The sequence below is a fragment of the Sinohyriopsis cumingii genome, chromosome 7 (genome assembly GCF_028554795.1).
Source record: "Sinohyriopsis cumingii isolate HCF-2022 chromosome 7, ASM2855479v2, whole genome shotgun sequence".
Classification (NCBI taxonomy): Eukaryota; Metazoa; Mollusca; class Bivalvia; order Unionida; family Unionidae; genus Sinohyriopsis; species Sinohyriopsis cumingii.
Window position 1 is genome coordinate 13,226,122 of NC_142967.1, and position 20,500 is coordinate 13,246,621.

General features: G+C 33.9%; 1 protein-coding gene across 1 annotated transcript in view; it reads right to left on the reverse strand.

The window, feature by feature from the left end:
* Nucleotides 1–560: 560 nt before the first annotated feature.
* LOC149794751 (zinc transporter ZIP13-like) overlaps nucleotides 561–20,500 on the reverse strand; it is an 82,917-nt gene continuing 62,977 nt past the window's right edge. The window contains exon 9 of the mRNA XM_089964383.1: nucleotides 561–18,453. Coding sequence (XP_089820509.1) covers nucleotides 18,381–18,453 — 73 coding nt within the window. The 3' untranslated portion in view covers nucleotides 561–18,380. The remainder of the gene's footprint in view (nucleotides 18,454–20,500) is intronic.

Consider the following 20,500-nt stretch of genomic DNA (forward strand, 5'->3'; position numbering starts at 1 on the left):
TTCTTGGAAGTGGTTGGGTTTAACAGCCCTTTTAACATATTATCAGCCTTATAAGGAAATGGAAGTCACATGCCTTTCTAGAAGGACACACTTAGGTAGCTGACTAGGGAGATATCGAACCAGCAACCCTTAGATTATTAGTTCAACACTTTACCAAGTGAACTACTGCAGCTCCCTTTTCCACGTAACATCAGTCAGGGACAGTTAAGTTGCTTACAGTCAGTGACAAACAGTGAAGTTGCTTACAGTCAGTGACAATCAGTGAAGTTGCTCACAGGTAGTGACAATTAATGAAGTTGTTCAGTCAGTGACAATCAGTGAAGTTGCTCAGCTTTGAAACTGAGAAAGGGAAAGAGACAACCCTGTTAAGACTTCCACCTAAAGTGGGGCAACTACTATTAGTAACGAGTTTGAAAGCTTGAGTTACAGTTATTTTTATCAAAATTAAAATGAAAAGTTTTTGGTCTTAACTGCTAATATTTCTGCAATTGATATCAAAGGAGAGATAATTACAGAAAACTGAAGTTGGCAGCTGTACAAAGAAATACAATATAGCCAAACAAATTAAATTTTTTTATTTAGCATTCTTGTTATTCATTCCATGTTGCATAAAATGATGGATTACATGAGTAAGAATATTATCCCATTAGTTAACAAGAGTTCCACAAATGACATCTGATATGCCCATCTTATAATCCTTTTCCAAAAGATAATGCTGACTACAGACTGATTAATGTATGATAAAACACGGACAATGATAATGCTTTGTCTAAATATCTTTAAAGCCTGGATATTGACACAGGCTGCTGATTTACATTCCTTGTGACTTTTACCATCACACAAGTGGGTACTGCTGAAAATGAGAGCTGCTGTCATCTGAAGATACACAGCAGGCTTAAGTTTCATTAAAATATGTTGGTTAACAAGTTTTACCTGTACATGGAAAGAGGTAAATAATTTAAATGTTCCCCTGCTATAACCATAGGAATGTGACACATAGTCTAGAAATGATACAACTGCTTAAAGTTTCATTCCAATATCTTGCATGGTTCAAAAGATACTCCCCAAACAAGGATACAAATCAGAATTACATTTTCCCTTGGTGCAACCTTCACCTTGAGACAGGGACCATGTCTATTGTATTAGACATGGTTCCCATGCATGATACAGTCAAACCTGTCCCAATTGTCAACTTTACATGGCAGTCACATGGTCACAACAGCCATTCTAATTTTGCCTAAACAAATTTCCTATATAAATGTCATGTGTAATGGTCAGCACTTTCTGTGGTCAGCAGCCAGGCATTTCTTAACCTAACAGTGGTTTCTCCCTGCCTTAAGTGGTCACTGGAATGTATATACAATGATCACTCCAATTATGCAAACTAAAATTTTGCTTCATAAGGAAGACATTGTTTAGATAAAGGAATATCATGTAAATTTATGTGTAAACATTTCTTACCTCACTTGTACTCAGTTCATATCATTAATACGACTCAAAGGTGTCAATAGGTCAAATTCAAAAGCCAGGCAGTTTTAATCAACAGATCAATGCAACTGTTTGCTGGATGGTGGGAAAAGCAATGATGTTATCACAGTAGAAATGGATCTTGGCTTCTCTGTCACTAGTGTAATCTGATATCTTCATCTATGATGTAAAAGTCATCTCTGATGAGAAGGTTCATCTCAGAAATGAGATACCAGTAACATCCCTTTTCATTAGGGTCAGGGGTCATTCAGTATTTATAACTTGTCTGTAAAGACAGGCTAAGTTTCAGTGTATGGGTGTTATCAGAAAATAGTGATATACAGCATGGTCTAATTCTCTATTCATCACAAACTTCTCACACAAGTTGACTGTCTTTGATCTTGGCGAGTTGAGCAATTGGTTTATCCTGGTATTATTTCTGAAGTGTGAACAGTGTTTCCAGACCTAATTTATACAAGCTGACTAACCAAAGAGTCAGTCCTCCGTTTTGCAATCATATGTAAGCTGACAACCAAAGGTGAAATTAGTGTTTTGTCATGATGCACAAAGCAAACTAAGATCAGTGACTACTTTAAGTCCATTATAATATAATTCATTGAATGGGTTAAACTGACTTGAATACAGTAATCTTGTGTGGCATATAAATTTGGGAGAGAACAACATATATGCAAATTTCATGTTTTTGTTGAACAGTGCACATGAAACAATCCGATAAACTACTCCTACTACTACAACTGGTTTATCCTACTACTACTAATAATAACAATGATATCTGGTGCATGATATTTGTTCAAAAACCACATTTTAAACAGGTCACCTGTAAATAATGGACAGTTTTGCTTTTCCCATGGGTGACCACAAATATGGCTGTACATAACTGGATAAATTTCACTGTAATATTGTTGGTGGTTCAAACGTTAAAGTCCAGATAAGGATACGGGTCAAAGAATTTCATTTTCCTTGCCAAGAACTTTATATAAAACAAAGGGGATTATTATGGCACAGGACATAAAATCTAGTCACAATATCTACTTTTGGAATAATAATTAAAATGCCTTCAGTGGTTCAAAAGTTATTTTCCCTTGCCTTGATTCTGCAGCAGTGGCATGGCTAAAGCTTGAAACAAACCATTAAGTCATTGGTGAAAGTCTCACTCAAATATATTAAGTGGTCCAATTCTACAGACAATGATACAAGTTATAGAATTAAACTTTCCCTTTCCACGACCTTGACCCTGAGGTAGGGGCATAACTAAAGCGTATGACACACCTTGTAGTCATAATATTTACTTGGAAAACATTGCAAGAAAATCTCTCTAACAATTACAGAAATATGGCCAAGACAAGCATATATATAAACAGTCAGAAAATGCTATAAGATTGTATATACATCTTACATCAGGCATATCAAATAGCATTATTAAGTGAAATAATGAGCATTAGATAAACTTTTAGACATGAGATTTTAGTATCACAAGAGACATTGATATCATTAAAAATATACGCTTCATTGTAATGACAGAAATAAATATAAACTCTATACAACTGTTACTGCAAAAGTTCAAGAAATCTTTAGGAAATGCCCATTGCATGATTTACGATAAAAGATATATTAGTGAGGAAGAATAAAATGATAAACTTGAGATAATAAAAAAGAAAGATATTCTTTACATACCGCTACGCAGATATTGCACATTTTAAAAATCTGACAAAAATATATGACTGACTGTAAGATATAAAATACTTTTTAGATATTAAACAATCAGAGCATCCTCCACCTTTTCCATGAAAAGAAAAAAACCTACTTGCATCTGTCACAGAGGCAGCCATTTTGAATTTTATTCATGAAAACAAATTTATCACATGATTGGATCACATGAAGAAATACTACACCACTGTGCATATGAAAACTAGAGTCCATTCATAAAAATATTTAAATGCTACTTCCGATTAACAATATATTCCTAACTAGTATATGTTTAATTTACTTATTCAGTCCAAATATATTACATTCCTAACCAGAGTATGTTTAACTGACTTGTTATTTAGTCCATATACAATATATTCCTAACTAGAATAAGTTTAATTGATTCATTATGTAGTCCATATAGATTCAGATAAAACCTCATGCACTGCATATACTACTTTCTTGTACTAGAATTGTGTGTGCTTTAGTCCCCCACCCCACCCCACCCTGAAACTGAATAATCAATCCTTCTTATGCATCAGAGAAAAAGGCAGAGGTTGCTCTGAATATAAAAGTGCAGATGTGATGGCAGATATGGATCTGTGCAGTTTGTAACTGGACTTCATATAACTAATAACTTGTAAAAATGAAGTCATTGTGACTTCTCTCATTTATATATATGTCTGTGTGTGTTTAAGATTATGACTGTCAAATACAAAGCACATAAGCAGGGTTCAAAAATACATAGAAATTAATTTTTGATCTCTTGAATTGAAAGTTCCTCGCACCTTCATATTGACTTTTAATCATGCAATGGGTGAAGAAAGATATATGTTGTATCCAGAAGAAAATGCATTACAGAACAAAAGATGACAATGTAAATGTTTGTCTAGATTTCTCCTTTCTGTGCATTTCTTAGTGTAGCACTAATATACGCTGATGCTTTACAAGAAATACTGTATGTAAACATACATATGGTAAATGAAGGCTGTCAAACAACTTTCATACATGCAGTAAAGACATACAAATTGCAACAGAATTTTAAAAAGTCTGCTGAATGCCGTCTTGCTGTTTCTGTTGCTGAATCACCCAAAACTTAACAAAGAAACTCTGACAAGAAAAGATCTATTTATGTCTCACCTACAAAGAAGCAAGACAAAAAAGTATGACATTTCTTTTGGTATTGATGCTATTGTTGGCATAAGCACCAGTGTAAAGATTTTGCATTAAGCAGTTTCTCTGACACTACTGAAGGTCATCAAGCATTTTGATGGATGTTTTCATCATTGGGGGGTTATTCTCATCCCAGGTAAACTGTCACAGTGACCTAATTTCATGCTCATGATTGCATTAAGTTTTGCATTTAGTTCAGTTTGTCTGACTGACTGACTCCATGAAAATGTTCTATAATGGAGTGAAGCATGTGAGACATTGCATTCTATAAATTCTTGTTCACACAAGTAAACAGTCCTCAAAATTTATTTCTTTATTTCTAAATTTAAGGCAGTACAAACAAATGTTTTAGAGATACACGACTCCCTCGATAACTCGCGTCCTGATAACTCGTGAACCCACTTATAACGCGGTGTCAGATGTGGATCCCATTTTTTAAACCCGAAAATACCCCAAAAAATTATCCCTATTTGTTGAACTTGAAGAAAATCGTGATCAAAATTGGAACGGAAACTTTGATGTATCGCTTGTTTTATTGTTGAAAACAGTAGATATAACCTGGAAATTTTAATCAACACTATGAAATATCAAATTTAAAAATAACTCGTACAACTTTTTACATTTTCTTTCCAAACGACATTTCATGTACACAGCAATTAACGATATGTAAGGAAATTTTGATCAATGAAAATGTCATGCCGAGTGGAGGCAGTACTTTAATAAATAAATACAAATTAAATAATTTTTTTATCAATTGAAATTTGGGTTCTAGTTTCATTGTTTAGTTTAAGTGTAATTGTCATAAGTGCAGTGTGTCCTCTTGTAATTAAATGTAAAGTGCATCAATCTACCGTAACAACTATGTCCGTGAGTGTTTCTTTGAGAACCTAATTAAGTATTGACCATGTTTTGATAACTGACTGGCGGAAGTATTTGTTGTATTGTTGCACTGAATTAAAAGCTGGCCTCTTTTATATTATCATGTTAATTATGTCTTTTCAATAAAAAAAAAGGAGGTGGAATAAAAGAAAAGTTAAAAAGCACAGGAATCGGACTATCTTAAAATCTAGCGGCCTCGGTCGTATGTTGGGTGAACTCACTTCATTTGATCAATCGAACACTGTAATAAACGTTGTTGTGTATGTAACAGAAACTACCTTAAATTAACCAACTCTTTCATAACTGTGATAAAAAATAACAAGGCAGCAAAATGAAAAGAATACTTCGTAAAATAAAGAGCTTGATTTCACAGATACGTACCCTTGTGGGCAAGCGAGTTTCAGAGAATTCTTGAACTGGCATTTAGAGATATCCTCAGGGATGATAAGAAATTTCATTATTACTTCCAATGAAATCACGACATTAACATTGTACTAATTAAACAATAAAAAATTGAGTTTCGACGTAGACGTGTCACGAAATAAATGTCGCGTGTTTTTGAAAAAAAAAGAATCTTGTTTGGTGGTGTATCAACAGTTAGTCTAGTTCCCAAATTGTGGACTACCGATTTGGCAAGATACTATTAAATACCACTACGGGAACCAGACTCATCAAGAAAACAAAAAGCAGTGATGTAATACAGATTTTTCACATACACGTGATGGTTGTTCAAACCAGTTGCAATGATTTTTCATATGTTGGATATTTTGAGAGAACAAAAATGTTATTTAAACAGAATAATGAACAACTTCATTAGAAAAAGCGCATTATTACAAATTATTATTGACGTGATTGTAAAACAAGGATTCAGTCATTAAACATCCCAGTTCCCTAATGCCGCCCTCCCTACAGTTTTCTCGACGTCAAAGCGATTTTTTTTCAATTTTTGGAGGTCCCTCGGTAATTCATGCCTTGCTTATAGTGCGGTCTATGTTTGTGGACCCCGTTGTGCGCGAGTTATCGAGGGAGAGGTGTATGCAGTTGAATGCAAATGCTTCATATAATTAATAATGTATAAATATTAAGCCACTGTCACTTCTTTTTAAAGCACTGACTCATCATTACTGTATACAAAACAGTTTTGCAAAAAAAAAAAAAAATGTGAAGTTACTGACACATACCAAAAATGACCAGTACAACAAATGTGTTGTTGGAAGTGACAACTATGTCTTGGCAAATTATAGTACAACAACAAATGTGTTGCTGGAAGTGAGACTTGTATCTCAGCAATGCATTACTGTTGGTAAGCAGCATAAAAAATACAGGAATAACTTGGGATAAAAAGCATGACAGTTTTATTACAAACTCAATTTAAACTACAGTAATTTTGTCCATGAGTAATAAAGAACTATAAAAATATCTTTTCTTACAGAAAATGGGCAAAACTGTCATGCACCCAAATAAATCACGTCATACACTGACATCAAAATGACAGTAGAGATGATAAATTAACTTCATTACAATTATTTTTATAGTACAAAATAAAATCTGATATAAAATATGGCAATGATAATCTAATTGTATGAAGGATGATGGATAAATCAACTCTTCTGATACTAACAATAAAAAAATGCATACAGATATTTAAATAATAACACTAAATATTCTAATGAATCACAGACTTGTTCAACACAGACAAAAGGCCAAAGTGTCTCTGAATAGGACTGGATTTCATGAACAGATCTAGAGACTGTACTTAACCCTTTACCTCATGTAAGCACCTTTGGACACTCCATTCTCATGGAAACGCCTTTCAATGACCACAGTAAACATCAGCCATTTTGAGCAGGTTTTCATAGCACCATCTTCAGAGAAAACCACCTATTAGATACTGCATTCATTGGTGTGAATGACCAATGTGTCAGATCACATGGTCACTGTTTAAGATCAGGTTGAAATCTGCTATTTAAAGTAATTAGGTCATATTCTCCACTCTCCAAAATGGAGTCTGCAGATTTCATTTAGTACTTTTTTGAGTTGTTATGATTAGAATCACAGCTATGAAAGATTCAATAACTTAGGTAAAGGCTCTGATATTGATGTAGGCAGCAATTAGTTTTTATAAATTATCAAATTCAAATGATTTAGTGATGAAGACGCATACAAAGAACTGGTAAATTTCAAGTATGAGAAATGGCAGCTACAGTTGGTCACGCTGCTTCAATGACTTGAAAGTGAATGAGTTCTTTCAAGATTTTAAAGCACATACAAAATTCTTCTGTGAAAAATAATTATACAACTATAATGACCAGATTTTACTCTTAAATCTTTCTATACATAATATACGTGTACCAAAATTGTACAATGGTTAAAACTGATGTTAAATGTAACATGTACTACACTGCTTAACAGTTAACAATCAGGCCTAGTTGTATGGAGTTAAATAGGTAACAGGTGTTATATTTATAGTGCACTGCACTGGGTAACTTGCTACATGTATACTGAAAGGATAAAAAGCCATACACTCTATGAGGAAAAGGGTTAATCTAACTCTGATTAACTAGAATTTAAGTCTGACTCAGTCTGACGATTTAAATTTCTTAAGTCTGGACTTGAAATCTGAGACGTGTTGGTGTTGGTGAAATAAGCTCAGATTCCTTACAAAAAAATTCACGTGATAAAATCATCTCATCACAATTTATTTCAGTCCATTATACCGTGTGAATTACTATTCGTGGAGAAAAAAAAGAGACAAAAGTACCATGCATGTCACTTGTACTCAAATACTCAATGGTTTAATAGCTGTCAAGGCTAGCCCAGGACAGATGTTTCAGTGTGTCCTTGGGAAAGGCACTTAGCTCCTATTTTCTCTGCATGATATAGCCAAAAAAATTTAAAAGTCATGTTTAAAACAAAATCATACAAGCCCATTACTTTGTAATCCTAAATGAAGATTTGCAACAAAAAAACAGGTTTCTTTCTTCAGTGACACTGACCATCTCCCTTTCAACCTAAAATCAATAAGCTTCCTCCTCACCTGAAGTGCAAGCCATCAACAAAGTTTGGGCCAGGTATGTGAAGCAGAACTAATATTATTATATAGAAACCTTTTCTCTTCTTTCTGTCAGTGACCCTGACAGTTGACTTTTTACCCCAAAAATCAATAGCCTTCTTACTAAGTACAAGCCATCCACCAAGGTTTGTTGATCTAAGTCATGTAGAAATAATGTTACTATGCAGAAACCCTTTTCTGAAAATTACTTACAGTGACCTCAAACACCTTCCTTCTGACTCCTAAATCATTAACATTCTTCCTTATAATACATGCATGCGATCTATAAAGTTTGGTAACTGTAGATGATGGAGAGCAAAAGTTACTGCACATAAACCATTTGTCTTCTCTCAAAGTGATCTTGACCCGTGACCTTTTTAACCGACAATTTATAGGCTTCTTCCTTAACACAAGTGCACACTATCCACAAAGTTTGGTAAATGCAAATACTGGAGGAGTTGAGTTATTGTGCAGAAACCATTTCCCTTTATTCAGTCACAGTGGCCTTAATTGTGGCCTTTGGACCCTGAAATCAATAGGTTCTTCCTTACCCCAAATGCTATCTATCCATATATTCTTGGTACTGTAGATGGTGGGGAACTTGAGCTATGTACATGAACTGTTTTTCTTCTTTCAGTCACAGTGACCTTGACTTTTGAACTTTTTAATTTGATAGAAACTGATGGATTTTTTCCTTACCCAAGTGCAGGCCATCCACATAGTTTCTTAAATTGTACATACTAAAGTTATTGTGCAGAAACCAAATTGGTAACAGACACAAAACATCCTAACATATTAAGCTCTACTTTATGGTGGATGTATAAAATTGCAAGCTAAATATTTAGAAAGAGTAAAAAATTTAAAGTACTGCTGTAAAAGCTGGCCAGATAGGATTTGTAACATGCCTTGACTGTGGCCCATGTTAAGATATACCCAGATAGGATTTGTAACATGCCTTGACTGTGGCCCATTTTAAGATATACCCAGATAGGATTTGTAACATGCCTTGACTGTGGCCCATGTTAAGATATACCCAGATAGGATTTGTAACATGCCTTGACTGTGGCCCATGTTAAGATATACCCAGATAGGATTTGTAACATGCCTTGACTGTGGCCCATTTTAAGATATACCCAGATAGGATTTGTAACATGCCTTGACTGTGGCCCATGTTAAGATATACCCAGACAGGATTTGTAACATGCCTTGACTGTGGCCCATGTTAAGATATACCCAGATAGGATTTGTAACATGCCTTGACTGTGGCCCATTTTAAGATATACCCAGATAGGATTTGTAACATGCCTTGACTGTGGCCCATGTTAAGATATACCCAGATAGGATTTGTAACATGCCTTGACTGTGGCCCATTTTAAGATATACCCAGATAGGATTTGTAACATGCCTTGACTGTGGCCCATGTTAAGATATACCCAGATAGGATTTGTAACATGCCTTGACTGTGGCCCATTTTAAGATATACCCAGATAGGATTTGTAACATGCCTTGACTGTGGCCCATGTTAAGATATACCCAGATAGGATTTGTAACATGCCTTGACTGTGGCCCATTTTAAGATATACCCAATATTAGAGCCCACAATGGTCAGCATGTCCTTGGGAAAGGCACTTAGCTCCTGTTTTCCCTGCATGATATAGCCATAATTTGTGTTGAACCAAATATATGAGCTTAAAAAGTACAGTGAATTTGTTTATTTTGTTTGGTATAAATTTTAAGGGTTTTTCTTCGAATTACTTTTTTTTAAACAATACTGTACTTAAATTTATAGACTTGGAATGCATTTTATTGTTTTAATGTAAGAATTATTGACTATTGTGTCTTTCAATTCAAGTTTTGAAGGAAGCACAAAATCAATGATAATTTGACACCCATACAACCGAATTCATAAAAGATGGAAGACAATAATTTGTATAAAAAAATCACTGGGATTTAATTATGCTGAAACTGAAAATTTGGTACCAAACAAAACAAGATGAATTCGAGGATACAGAAGGCAATAATTTGTAAAAACTCGGGGATTTAATTGTTTTAAAATTTTCTGTTATTTTTTATGATTTATTAACATTAAAATTACCCTATCAGAAACCCTTAATGCTTGTTGTATTAACACCAGGCCTATTCTTAACCATCCCTAAAAAGCTGGATGAGTATATATTTAATTGGGAGGTGATTTTAGTTATCAATATAGTCCATTTACAACTATTGTAACAGCATATTACAGGGTTCTTGCAGACTTCACTTATCAATTTTTTTTCTCCAAAACTTTTCCAGGGCCATCTCACAAAACTCATGGACCACAATATCTATGATGAAACCATTTATCAGTTGTAACCGTGTGGTGTTTTAAACTTTTTTTAATTGGTGCTCAGCACTTTATAAAATTAACAGTTATCAACTTTTTTAACTCCAATATCAGAAATGTCAAGACTTTTCCAAAACTTTTAATTTTTTTATAGAAATTCCATGACTTTTCAAGTCCCCTGAAATTTATTTAAATTCCAAAACTTTTCCAGGATTCCAAGACTTGCAGGAACTCTGATATACTTGAATCTGAGAGTGTACCCAGGTGTATTAAGGTGTGGAGTGAGTGTGCTGCCACTACGCTTATCAATGAGAAAAAAAAAGTCTTGTCACCACATTAATTTCACCAAAGTTATTCAATCCCTTAGATGTCAAGTCAAATTGCAAAGAAAGATCCTGATATGCTATATTATAACACTGCACATTAGGGTCTACATTATTTGTTCTACTCATTACTCCAAACAAACTGCAGTGAATCAGATCTACCAGCACATTATGCAATGGCAGATCTGGGTCTGTGCAGTTTTTAGTTGGACTTGTCTTATAAGCGAGTATATATGGCACTTTCAAGCTTTTTGTTTAGTGAAGCTGAAACATTTTTATCCATGATTACTTACAATTATCAATATGTCCACACAAAAAGTTTTCATTTGGCACAAGCATTCATGAAAGTAATTAAATGAAACAAAATGAATATAAATATATCTTCTTCATTGACATGCATGGGTCCTACCCGACTATATATAAAATTGGAGGACAAAAATGAATAAGGATTTACAAAATTTTGAATATACAATTCAACAATGCATATAAAACACCATAATTTACATAGAAACCAACAGAGCCGAAATAAATGTACATGTTTTCCCACAATATAGTGAATAAAATATAAAAATGTTAGAATCTGCAATCATATATTTAAAGATATTCCCATGTTACAGTTAGAACTATTAAAAGAAACGGCCATAATCAAGTGTTGTGCTGAATATATCTATTTGAAAATAATTTAATGAGAAATAAAAAATACAAGAGCCCTATTTATCAAGGATGCTAACAGTGGGATAATACAGAGTTTGCTATTCTCAAACCTTTTCAGACAGCCATGGTAGTTCAGATGGTAAAACATCACTCACAAAACCAAGGGTCACAGGTCTGATACCCACCCAGAACAGTCCAGGTTGGTTGCCTTGGTATGCCCATCTGGAAAGGCATCTAGCTCCCACTTTGGCAGCATGAAATATCCAATGATGTGTTGTTATAAGTGCCATTAAAACCAACAAAACATATTACAAAAAATAATTAAAAAACTCAAAAGTAAAAAATATATTTTCTAGAGCACAATGGGAGAGTTTGAGGATAATGGTTTCAAGTCATTTCCTATCCCCCCCCACCAAGTGTTCCAATAAATATCTGTGCACAGCAAAACTGTTTACTATTCTACCAATAATGTTAAACTGTGCAAATTATACATCAATTACCTATACGATGGAGTTTTTACAGAACACCTGTCTTTAAAGAACAAAGGACTCAGATGTTTGAATATAGCTGACATGGCATAATCAACTACTTTAAATAAGCCAAACCCACACTGAGCATATAAGAATTTGCCAAAAATGATAATGGACAATTTTTTTTCCCTCATATTTCTTCTCAAACAACCTCATAAAATAATTTTGAAAAAACTGCAATAATGTTGACCACAAAAATACTACCCAACATGTAAATTGTTCACATACAAATTCTTCAGTTGCAGCAACAAAGTTTAGGTAAAGATGCACATACCTGTAAATTGCTGACTGAAAACTACTGTGCCTGCATGTGAACAAGTAATCATGAAATAACAATCCAGTTTAATACAATTCTGAAAATTTAAACAAATTTCTGAGCATTTGATTTTTAAAATTTCAATCTTCCACAAATAACTGGAAAATAATTATTAATTAAAAACCATAATCAAATGGGAAACAATAATCCCATAGTCTTTGAAACTGAAACCGTAATGTTTTGATTCCAGTGGAGATATTCAGAGGTATTCTCTCTACGTGCTGTAGAGTTCAAAATGCAAAATGGTCCAATATAGTCAAAATAAATGCTGTTCATTGTGTATAATGGAGTCAACAGTACTCCCTCACTATAAAAATACCTCTAAATAATGCAGCCCATTTTAATAAAGTGGGCATGGTCTTGAATCACATTTCATTATTTAATGGTACAGTGAAACCCCAGTATAGCACACCTCAGTACAACACAAATGCTAATATAATATGTATTCGTTTATAAATCGAGTCAAAATGCAAACAAAAAATATCCTGATTTACCATAGCATAATGTGCCTGCAAAGCAATACTCCTAACACAAACCCAATTTGTCGGTGCATAATGTGACAGCAGATTCCCTTGTTGACATTTTTGATGGCATTATTATGGATTCACTAAAATGGATTGAATGACATCAGATGGCAAGTACATCTCTTGAACCTTAATGACAGCAATTGATGTATGTACCAAAACATGGTCTTCTGCTTAAAATTAAAAAAAATAATGTTCAATCACTGTATTTTCACTACTTCATGTTTAATATGCATTAAAGTGGTAACTGTGCCATTATAACAAAAGCTAGGCATTTCACTTTTATACCCTCCCCCATCTTATGCATACATCACTTTATTTTGTTAACTGACCTAGTGCACTACAACAGGACATGTTACATAGCATGATGGCACTTTGAGAACCCTGATCATCGTGCTATAGTGCATTTTGAGAACCCTGCTCATCATGCTATAGTGCACTTTGACGACCCTGATCATCGTGCTATAGTGCATTTTGAGGACCTTGATGATTGTGCTATAGTGCATTTTGAGGACCCTGCTCATCGTGCTATAGTGCACTTTGAGGACCCTGATTATTGTGCTATAGTGCACTTTGAGGACCATGATCATCGTGCTATAGTACATTTTGAGGACCTTGATCATCGTGCTATAGTGCATTTTGAGGACCTTGATCATCGCGCTACAGTGCATTTTAAGGACCCTGATCATCATGCTATAGTGCATTTTGAGGATCTGGATCATTCTGCTATAGTGCATTTTGAGGACCTTGATCACTGTGCTATAGTGCATTTTAAGGACCCTGATAATCATGCTATAGTGCACTTTGAGGACCATGATCATCGTGCTATAGTACATTTTGAGGACCTTGATCATCGTGCTATAGTGCATTTTGAGGACCCTGATCATCGTGCTATAGGTGGCGCTCACCAGATAATATGTACTTTTGAGAGTGACGTATGTAAGGTGAAGTAGTTCGCATTTAAAACAGGCACAGTGGAGAGAATGTTTGCATACCTCTATGCTACATTAATGTAATGTGGATGATATTTCTTTTGGATATTGTACTTTTGGAAATTTTACATGATTTAAGCACACTGCTAACTAAAATGACTGCTCCCTTGTGTTAAAAAATCAGTCTGAATTAGTCTAAAGTACACTATACATAACAGCTATTAAAATAGGGAAAATGAATTTTGCCAGACTAGACAATACCAGCTTCTGGAAGTGCAATGAATGAATTACCAAATATATAAAATATAAAAGTTATCGGCTCTTTTTTATACAATTTACCTCTGAAGTTCAGGAAGTGAAAATGACCAAGTAGAGCTAGCACTTTTTTGAAAGGTGCACATTTGAAGTAAGGCCAAGCTGTATACTCTATAACCCATAGTACACCCATCAATCATACACCAAAATAAAGGGAATTAAAGGTTCTTTGCATTATATCTAAGATATAAAAGGTCTTTTTTAAATAGCCAGTATAACCAGCGAGGAAAGCCGGGGCATTCTTTTTCTTTAAAATCCTAACCCTATGCAAAATAAGAAACTGTATAGCGCCACCATAGTGCATTTTGAGGACCTGGATCACTGTGCTGTAGTGCACTTTGAGGACCTTGATCATCATGCTCTAGTGCATTTTGAGGACCTTGATCACTGTGCTATAGTGCATTTTAAGGACCCTGATCATCATGCTACAGTGCACTTTGAGGACCCTGATCATTGTGCTATAGTGCACTTTGAGGACCTTGATCATCATGCTCTAGTGCATTTTGAGGACCTTGATCACTGTGCTATAGTGCATTTTAGGGACCCTGATCATCATGCTATAGTGCACTTTGAGGACCCTGATCATCGTGCTATAGTACATTTTGAGGACCTTGATCATCGTGCTATAGTGCATTTTGAGGACCCTGATCATCGTGCTATGGTGCACTTTGACTGCAATATCATGTATAAAATATTTCTATATAAGGCAGCCCCAGCGGTAAAGTGGTTCACTTTTATGAGCTGCATTACAGTGAGGAAGTATTGTCTATTAAGGATGTGGTGAAACATATTGAAAAATTGTTGAAAAAGTAATTTTAAGATGGAACATGATAATAAATTCTTGCTTGGCTACTCATGTACTTAAACGAGATATGCAATGTTAAAAGAAGATTTCATAGCTTACGGAAATTCATAATTCTGTTTATGAACATTTCATAGCTTATGGAAATTCATAATTTAAACAACACAATAATCAATGTTAATTCAGTTCTTTGAGAATGTGTACAGATTTTTCTTTCATGTAGAGTTGGTGGCCAAACTTCAGTTAACTCCCCTTGAATGATTAAAAATAAAACCAACGAGTTGCACAACTTTAGATATGATAGTAACAAGTAACATTCCACTTTGACATATTCTACAGTATTATTTAAACTAAAGAAAACAGCCAAACTACTCTAAATATGATAGTAAAATTCCACAAAGACAAATTTATGAACTGACACAATTCTATAGAATTATGGAAAGTAAAACAAATCAATCACACCACTATAGTTATTATAGTAAAATTCCACAAAGACAAATCATGAACTGACACAATTCTATAGAATTATGGAAAGTAAAATAAATCAATCACACCACTATAGTTATTATAATAAAATTCCACAATGACAAATCATGAACTGATACAATTCTATAGAATTATGGAAAGTAAAATAAATCACATAACTGTACATATTAAAATTCGACTTTTGATAAACTCATGAACACAATTATACAACAAAAAAAATTCAATATGGTTTTGAATTTTGTAATTTGATCAAGGAAAATAGCAGTGACAACTTTGTGTAACCGAAAGACAAAACAATTTCTGAACATTCTTGCATGTGGTATAAATTATATTGATGTATATCTTTGATCCAAATGACTAAACAAATTCATTGGAATTATCTGTAAAATACTACTTTAGACACAGCAAAATGCTGGGCACAAGTAATAGCACCACTAACAATGTAACAACACAGTGCAAATGAACACCCTTCTTTGCTGTCTTTTCAGTTTGTACATATTTTAAACTAACAAATGTGCAGGAAAAATAACAGTATTGGCAGATTTAGTTAGCTGCAAGCTGAATCAATTAGGTTAACATGTGGCAAAATATCTGAACAAAAGCTCAGATTCTGTTCAATATCTCCTGACCCTTTGTGAACACAGACCAAAGAAACGTCCTCCATGAAGAAGCAGTATCCTTCTGAACAGTCAAGTTTATGGCACTGCTCTGGCATACATTCTCTGAGTTTATGACCGATACAAATGGACCTTTCTACTATTAAACAAAGAAATAAAAGCTTCCATAAAATTCGGTAGTTTGGTGAATAAAGTTGGAAAAAATGACACAAAATGTGTAAATGTAAACATGACAATCCCCTCACCAATGGAAGCACATTTGGATTAGCTGACAATATACTTACTGGTACAATAAACTGATAAAGAGGCAATAGGAGTTAAGAACCTTGCACAGAAAGAAGTCATGACAGCTGATGTAGGCTGGTAAGGACTGATATTTGAACCTGTGACCCAACAGATGCAAGTCCAACCTAATGAATTAGTCACATGTGGAGGATGTAAGTATTACACAGTAGTGATTAAGATGCATCAAATACATAGTTCCATCAATAATGGGTTGAAACAAAGTCGGATTAGTGCAGGGTTAATTGGGTTTAAAGATACATAGGATGCGACGCAGCAGCTGAAAGTACACACATCACTCAAATCTAAAAATGAACTCAAAATAACCTGCCATGGCATGGTCGACTGAAGCTCCTTGAGATGCATCTACCTATAACTTTCCATGTGTAGGTAAAACAGAGTCCAAGTGATAGAGGGTATAACAACAAAAAATTATCAAAGCAAATAAAACCTGAAAATTTGGTGGAATATGTTTAAAATGGTTTCATTACTCTTGATGTGATACATCCTTATGCCAATTTACATAAGCAAAGGTTAAATAGGGTACAAAGATATTGCAGGTGAAATGAATGAACAGATGAAAATACATGTCACACCCCCATGACAATTAGGTCACAGTGTCCACGTTTTATATGGTTAAAGTTACTCTAGTTCAGATGCACCAATATACCAATTTTCATATGTTGATGAAAAGGTAAAGATACTGAAAATATATGAACTGAATAGCTGAAAATACAAAAGCAATCCCAATCTACAAATTAGATCACAATGACCTAGTTTTGGTATAGCTGAGTGACTCTCACGGACATGTATCCAGGTGCCTATTTTCATAACTATATGTGAAATAGGATCCAAGATATTTATGGCACACCAAATAAACAAAGGAATGAAGACATGAACAAAACACAGAAAAAGACTGACAAAAGGTCATACAGGATCCAAACTTTGGTGGTGAGGAGAATTATAATATAGCTTTCCCCAAAAGAACTTCATTTTATGACAATTATTTCAATTGCAAAGTTAAAAATGATACTATCAATACCTGCAGATAAGATTATTTTCAAACCACAAGGTTATCATGTTATTAAACAATAAATGGTAAAAATATTCAACAATTTCATGAGTTTTTGACCTAGGAGTACAATTTAATGAAAACCTAGACATGAAATTTAAATTTAAATAATCAATATACATTTTGTAATGACCAACTGCATGGAAGAAATATAAAATGTGAGGTCCTGACCTTTTGTTCTTCCAGAACTTACTATCTATCATATCATCAAAGGGCCTTGACCTTTAAAAGAAACTGCTGGTGAAAACATTTAAAATAGCAATTTCCAGAAGTGAAACATGTTTAACTCTATGACAACTATTAAATTCTGCCCACTTCAATTTCTAGGGATATTTATTTTCCTCTATTTAATGTTGCTATTGAGTCCTAAGAAATATGAATGTCATCTGAACTTTCCCTTATTTATTTCTCTGATGTGTGTGTGTATGTGAGAGAGAGACAGACAGAGAGACAGTGAGAGATAGATGCAACCTATTTAATATAATCTCAAGACCTTCTGAGTAAACTGGAGATTGTTTATCAAGTATCACCAAATGTATTGTAGATTAAAATCTTTTGTTAAAATCATTATTTATAGGCATTAATGTGATAAAACTAACAAGATACACAACAAATTTTACATGAATTTACTATCAATACCATGTGATAGTATTCAGCAGCATTGTAAAAGAAAATATACTGATGTTACAATTTTTTTGTTATTACTGCTTTTTCAACAAGTAAACCATCACAATCAAAAGCCAAAACAAATATTGCAAACAATTAAAATTGTTAACATATGTAACAAATTCTCTTGTAAATCTCTTCGAGTTATTTCTGCCCACATTTTAAGCTGAACCAATCGTGGAGACATGATAAGAAACAGGTCATGAGAAGATGGGATCTCATATGCTAACCCTCATGGGAACGATTTGTCTCCATGAGTCCTAATGCACCAGGCAAACACAGTACATGGCAAAGATTCCAAGCAACATCATCACAACCTGTTTCGCTGATTCACTGAAATACAGAAAAATATTTTTACTAATATACTGTAACCACGATAAATAAACTTCCTGAACATTTCATTAGCTTTACTGATCCATATTTCTCAAATTTTTAATTTAATGGTGGACGATGAACGCATTTATTAAATATGTTTCTAAATTTAGTAATCTTATTAAATGTTATTTTTAACAAATTTTCACCATTGTCAGATTCATGTAACTGTCTTTGAAGCTATTTTCACAAAGCCAAACCTCAGCACTTTGAATTTGTGCAAGCTTTATGCTTTCATTTCATGCTGCTATCCACTTTACCCAACATTTCTGTAGTTTAAATGGCATTCAATATTTGCTGATGTTTTATATTTGCAGATGATATACTCATGTGAATTAAGTGAAAATAAAACACCTGCAAAAATTAACTAGTTTACAGCTGATTTATGTAGGCATGGTTGAATCTGTACAAATGGTGGTTACATGGCCACTGCGTTTCTTGATCACCATACCATATTACTGTGTTTATAAGAACTGCATTTCTCTTAGGATTTTGTAAGGGCTTTTGTACTTGTTCTTAATTCAGTAAAATTTGACCATGTGTACTATGCTGCCCGACTGTATCTTCTGGACATTCATTTTTGACAACGCTAATAACTAAGACAAGAAAATGCATTATCCCTATGTTATCTCATGTTATATGCAGAACCATGTAACATAAATACATCTCTCCACCCATTTATTTATTCTGTTTCTAGCTACATTTGTTTATGAAGTTATTAATTTTCCAACATCACATGTAATATTTTATTTTATTTGAATCTTTATATCTTATTTGCCGTGTAAGTTGGGATTTGGTGTCCAAGTTATATGTGTAACATATGTGAATTTTAAACAAAATATGATTAATGAACATATAATATTGATTTTTCACACATGTATAACTGACCACTAAATACTGGCAAATATCACAGATCAGATTAAATAATAAAATGTTTTCAGAATTTTTAAGTAGGAAAAAGTTAATCTTGTGCATGTTCCGCAGATAACGCTGTCTAATTATATATGTTCGTTATATATCAAGTCTCTCCTAAAAGTCAAGTTTCACAGAAAGCTTCAGTTAAAAATGATGTGAAATGAAATATTCTACATTAGTATACTTGTGTGTGCCTATATCCACTTGTAATTTGTGCAAAAAAGGACACTAAGTTCTATGCACAATTTTTTCAGTGTGTTGTTTTTCTCATCATGTTGAAGTCAAAATATGAATCTCTGAGGTCAGTTGTATAAATATTCATTAAATATAAGCTCAAAGGTATGCAACCAGTGCATAAAAAATGTTTACATATATTCAATTTTTGGCATATATGTAACACTTTCAGGACATATGAACTTGGCCAAGCAGTAAAACAAACTGTTGATAACATGCACGTCATCTCACAATGGTCTTGCTCACAATAAAGATCATGGCAATATTAATTCATTTATCAAATATGACTAAAATCATATCAGAAATACAGTCTCTTAAATAGTAATAAGCTCAGCCAACTGTATGCAAGATCACCTCCTTAATCTGGCTCATAGTAATAAGCTCAGCCAACAGTATGCAAGATCACCTCATTAATCTGGCTCATAGTAATAAGCTCAGCCAACTGTATGCAAGATCACCTCATTAATCTGTCTCATAGTAATAAGCTCAGCCAATTGTATGCAAGATCACCTCCTAAATCTGGCTCATAGTAATAAGCTCAGCCAATTGTATGCAAGATCACCTCGTTAATCTGGCTTATAGTAATAAGCTCAGCCAATTGTATGCAAAATCACCTCCTTAATCTGGCTCATAATAATAAGCTCAGCAAATTGTATGCAAGATCACCTCCTAAATCTGGCTCATAGTAATAAGCTCAGCCAACTGTATGCAAGATCACCTCATTAATCTGGCTCATAGTAATAAGCTCAGCCAACTGTATGCAAGATCACCTCATTAATCTGGCTCATAGTAATAAGCTCAGCCAATTGTATGCAAGATCACCTCCTAAATCTGGCTCATAGTAATAAGCTCAGCCAAT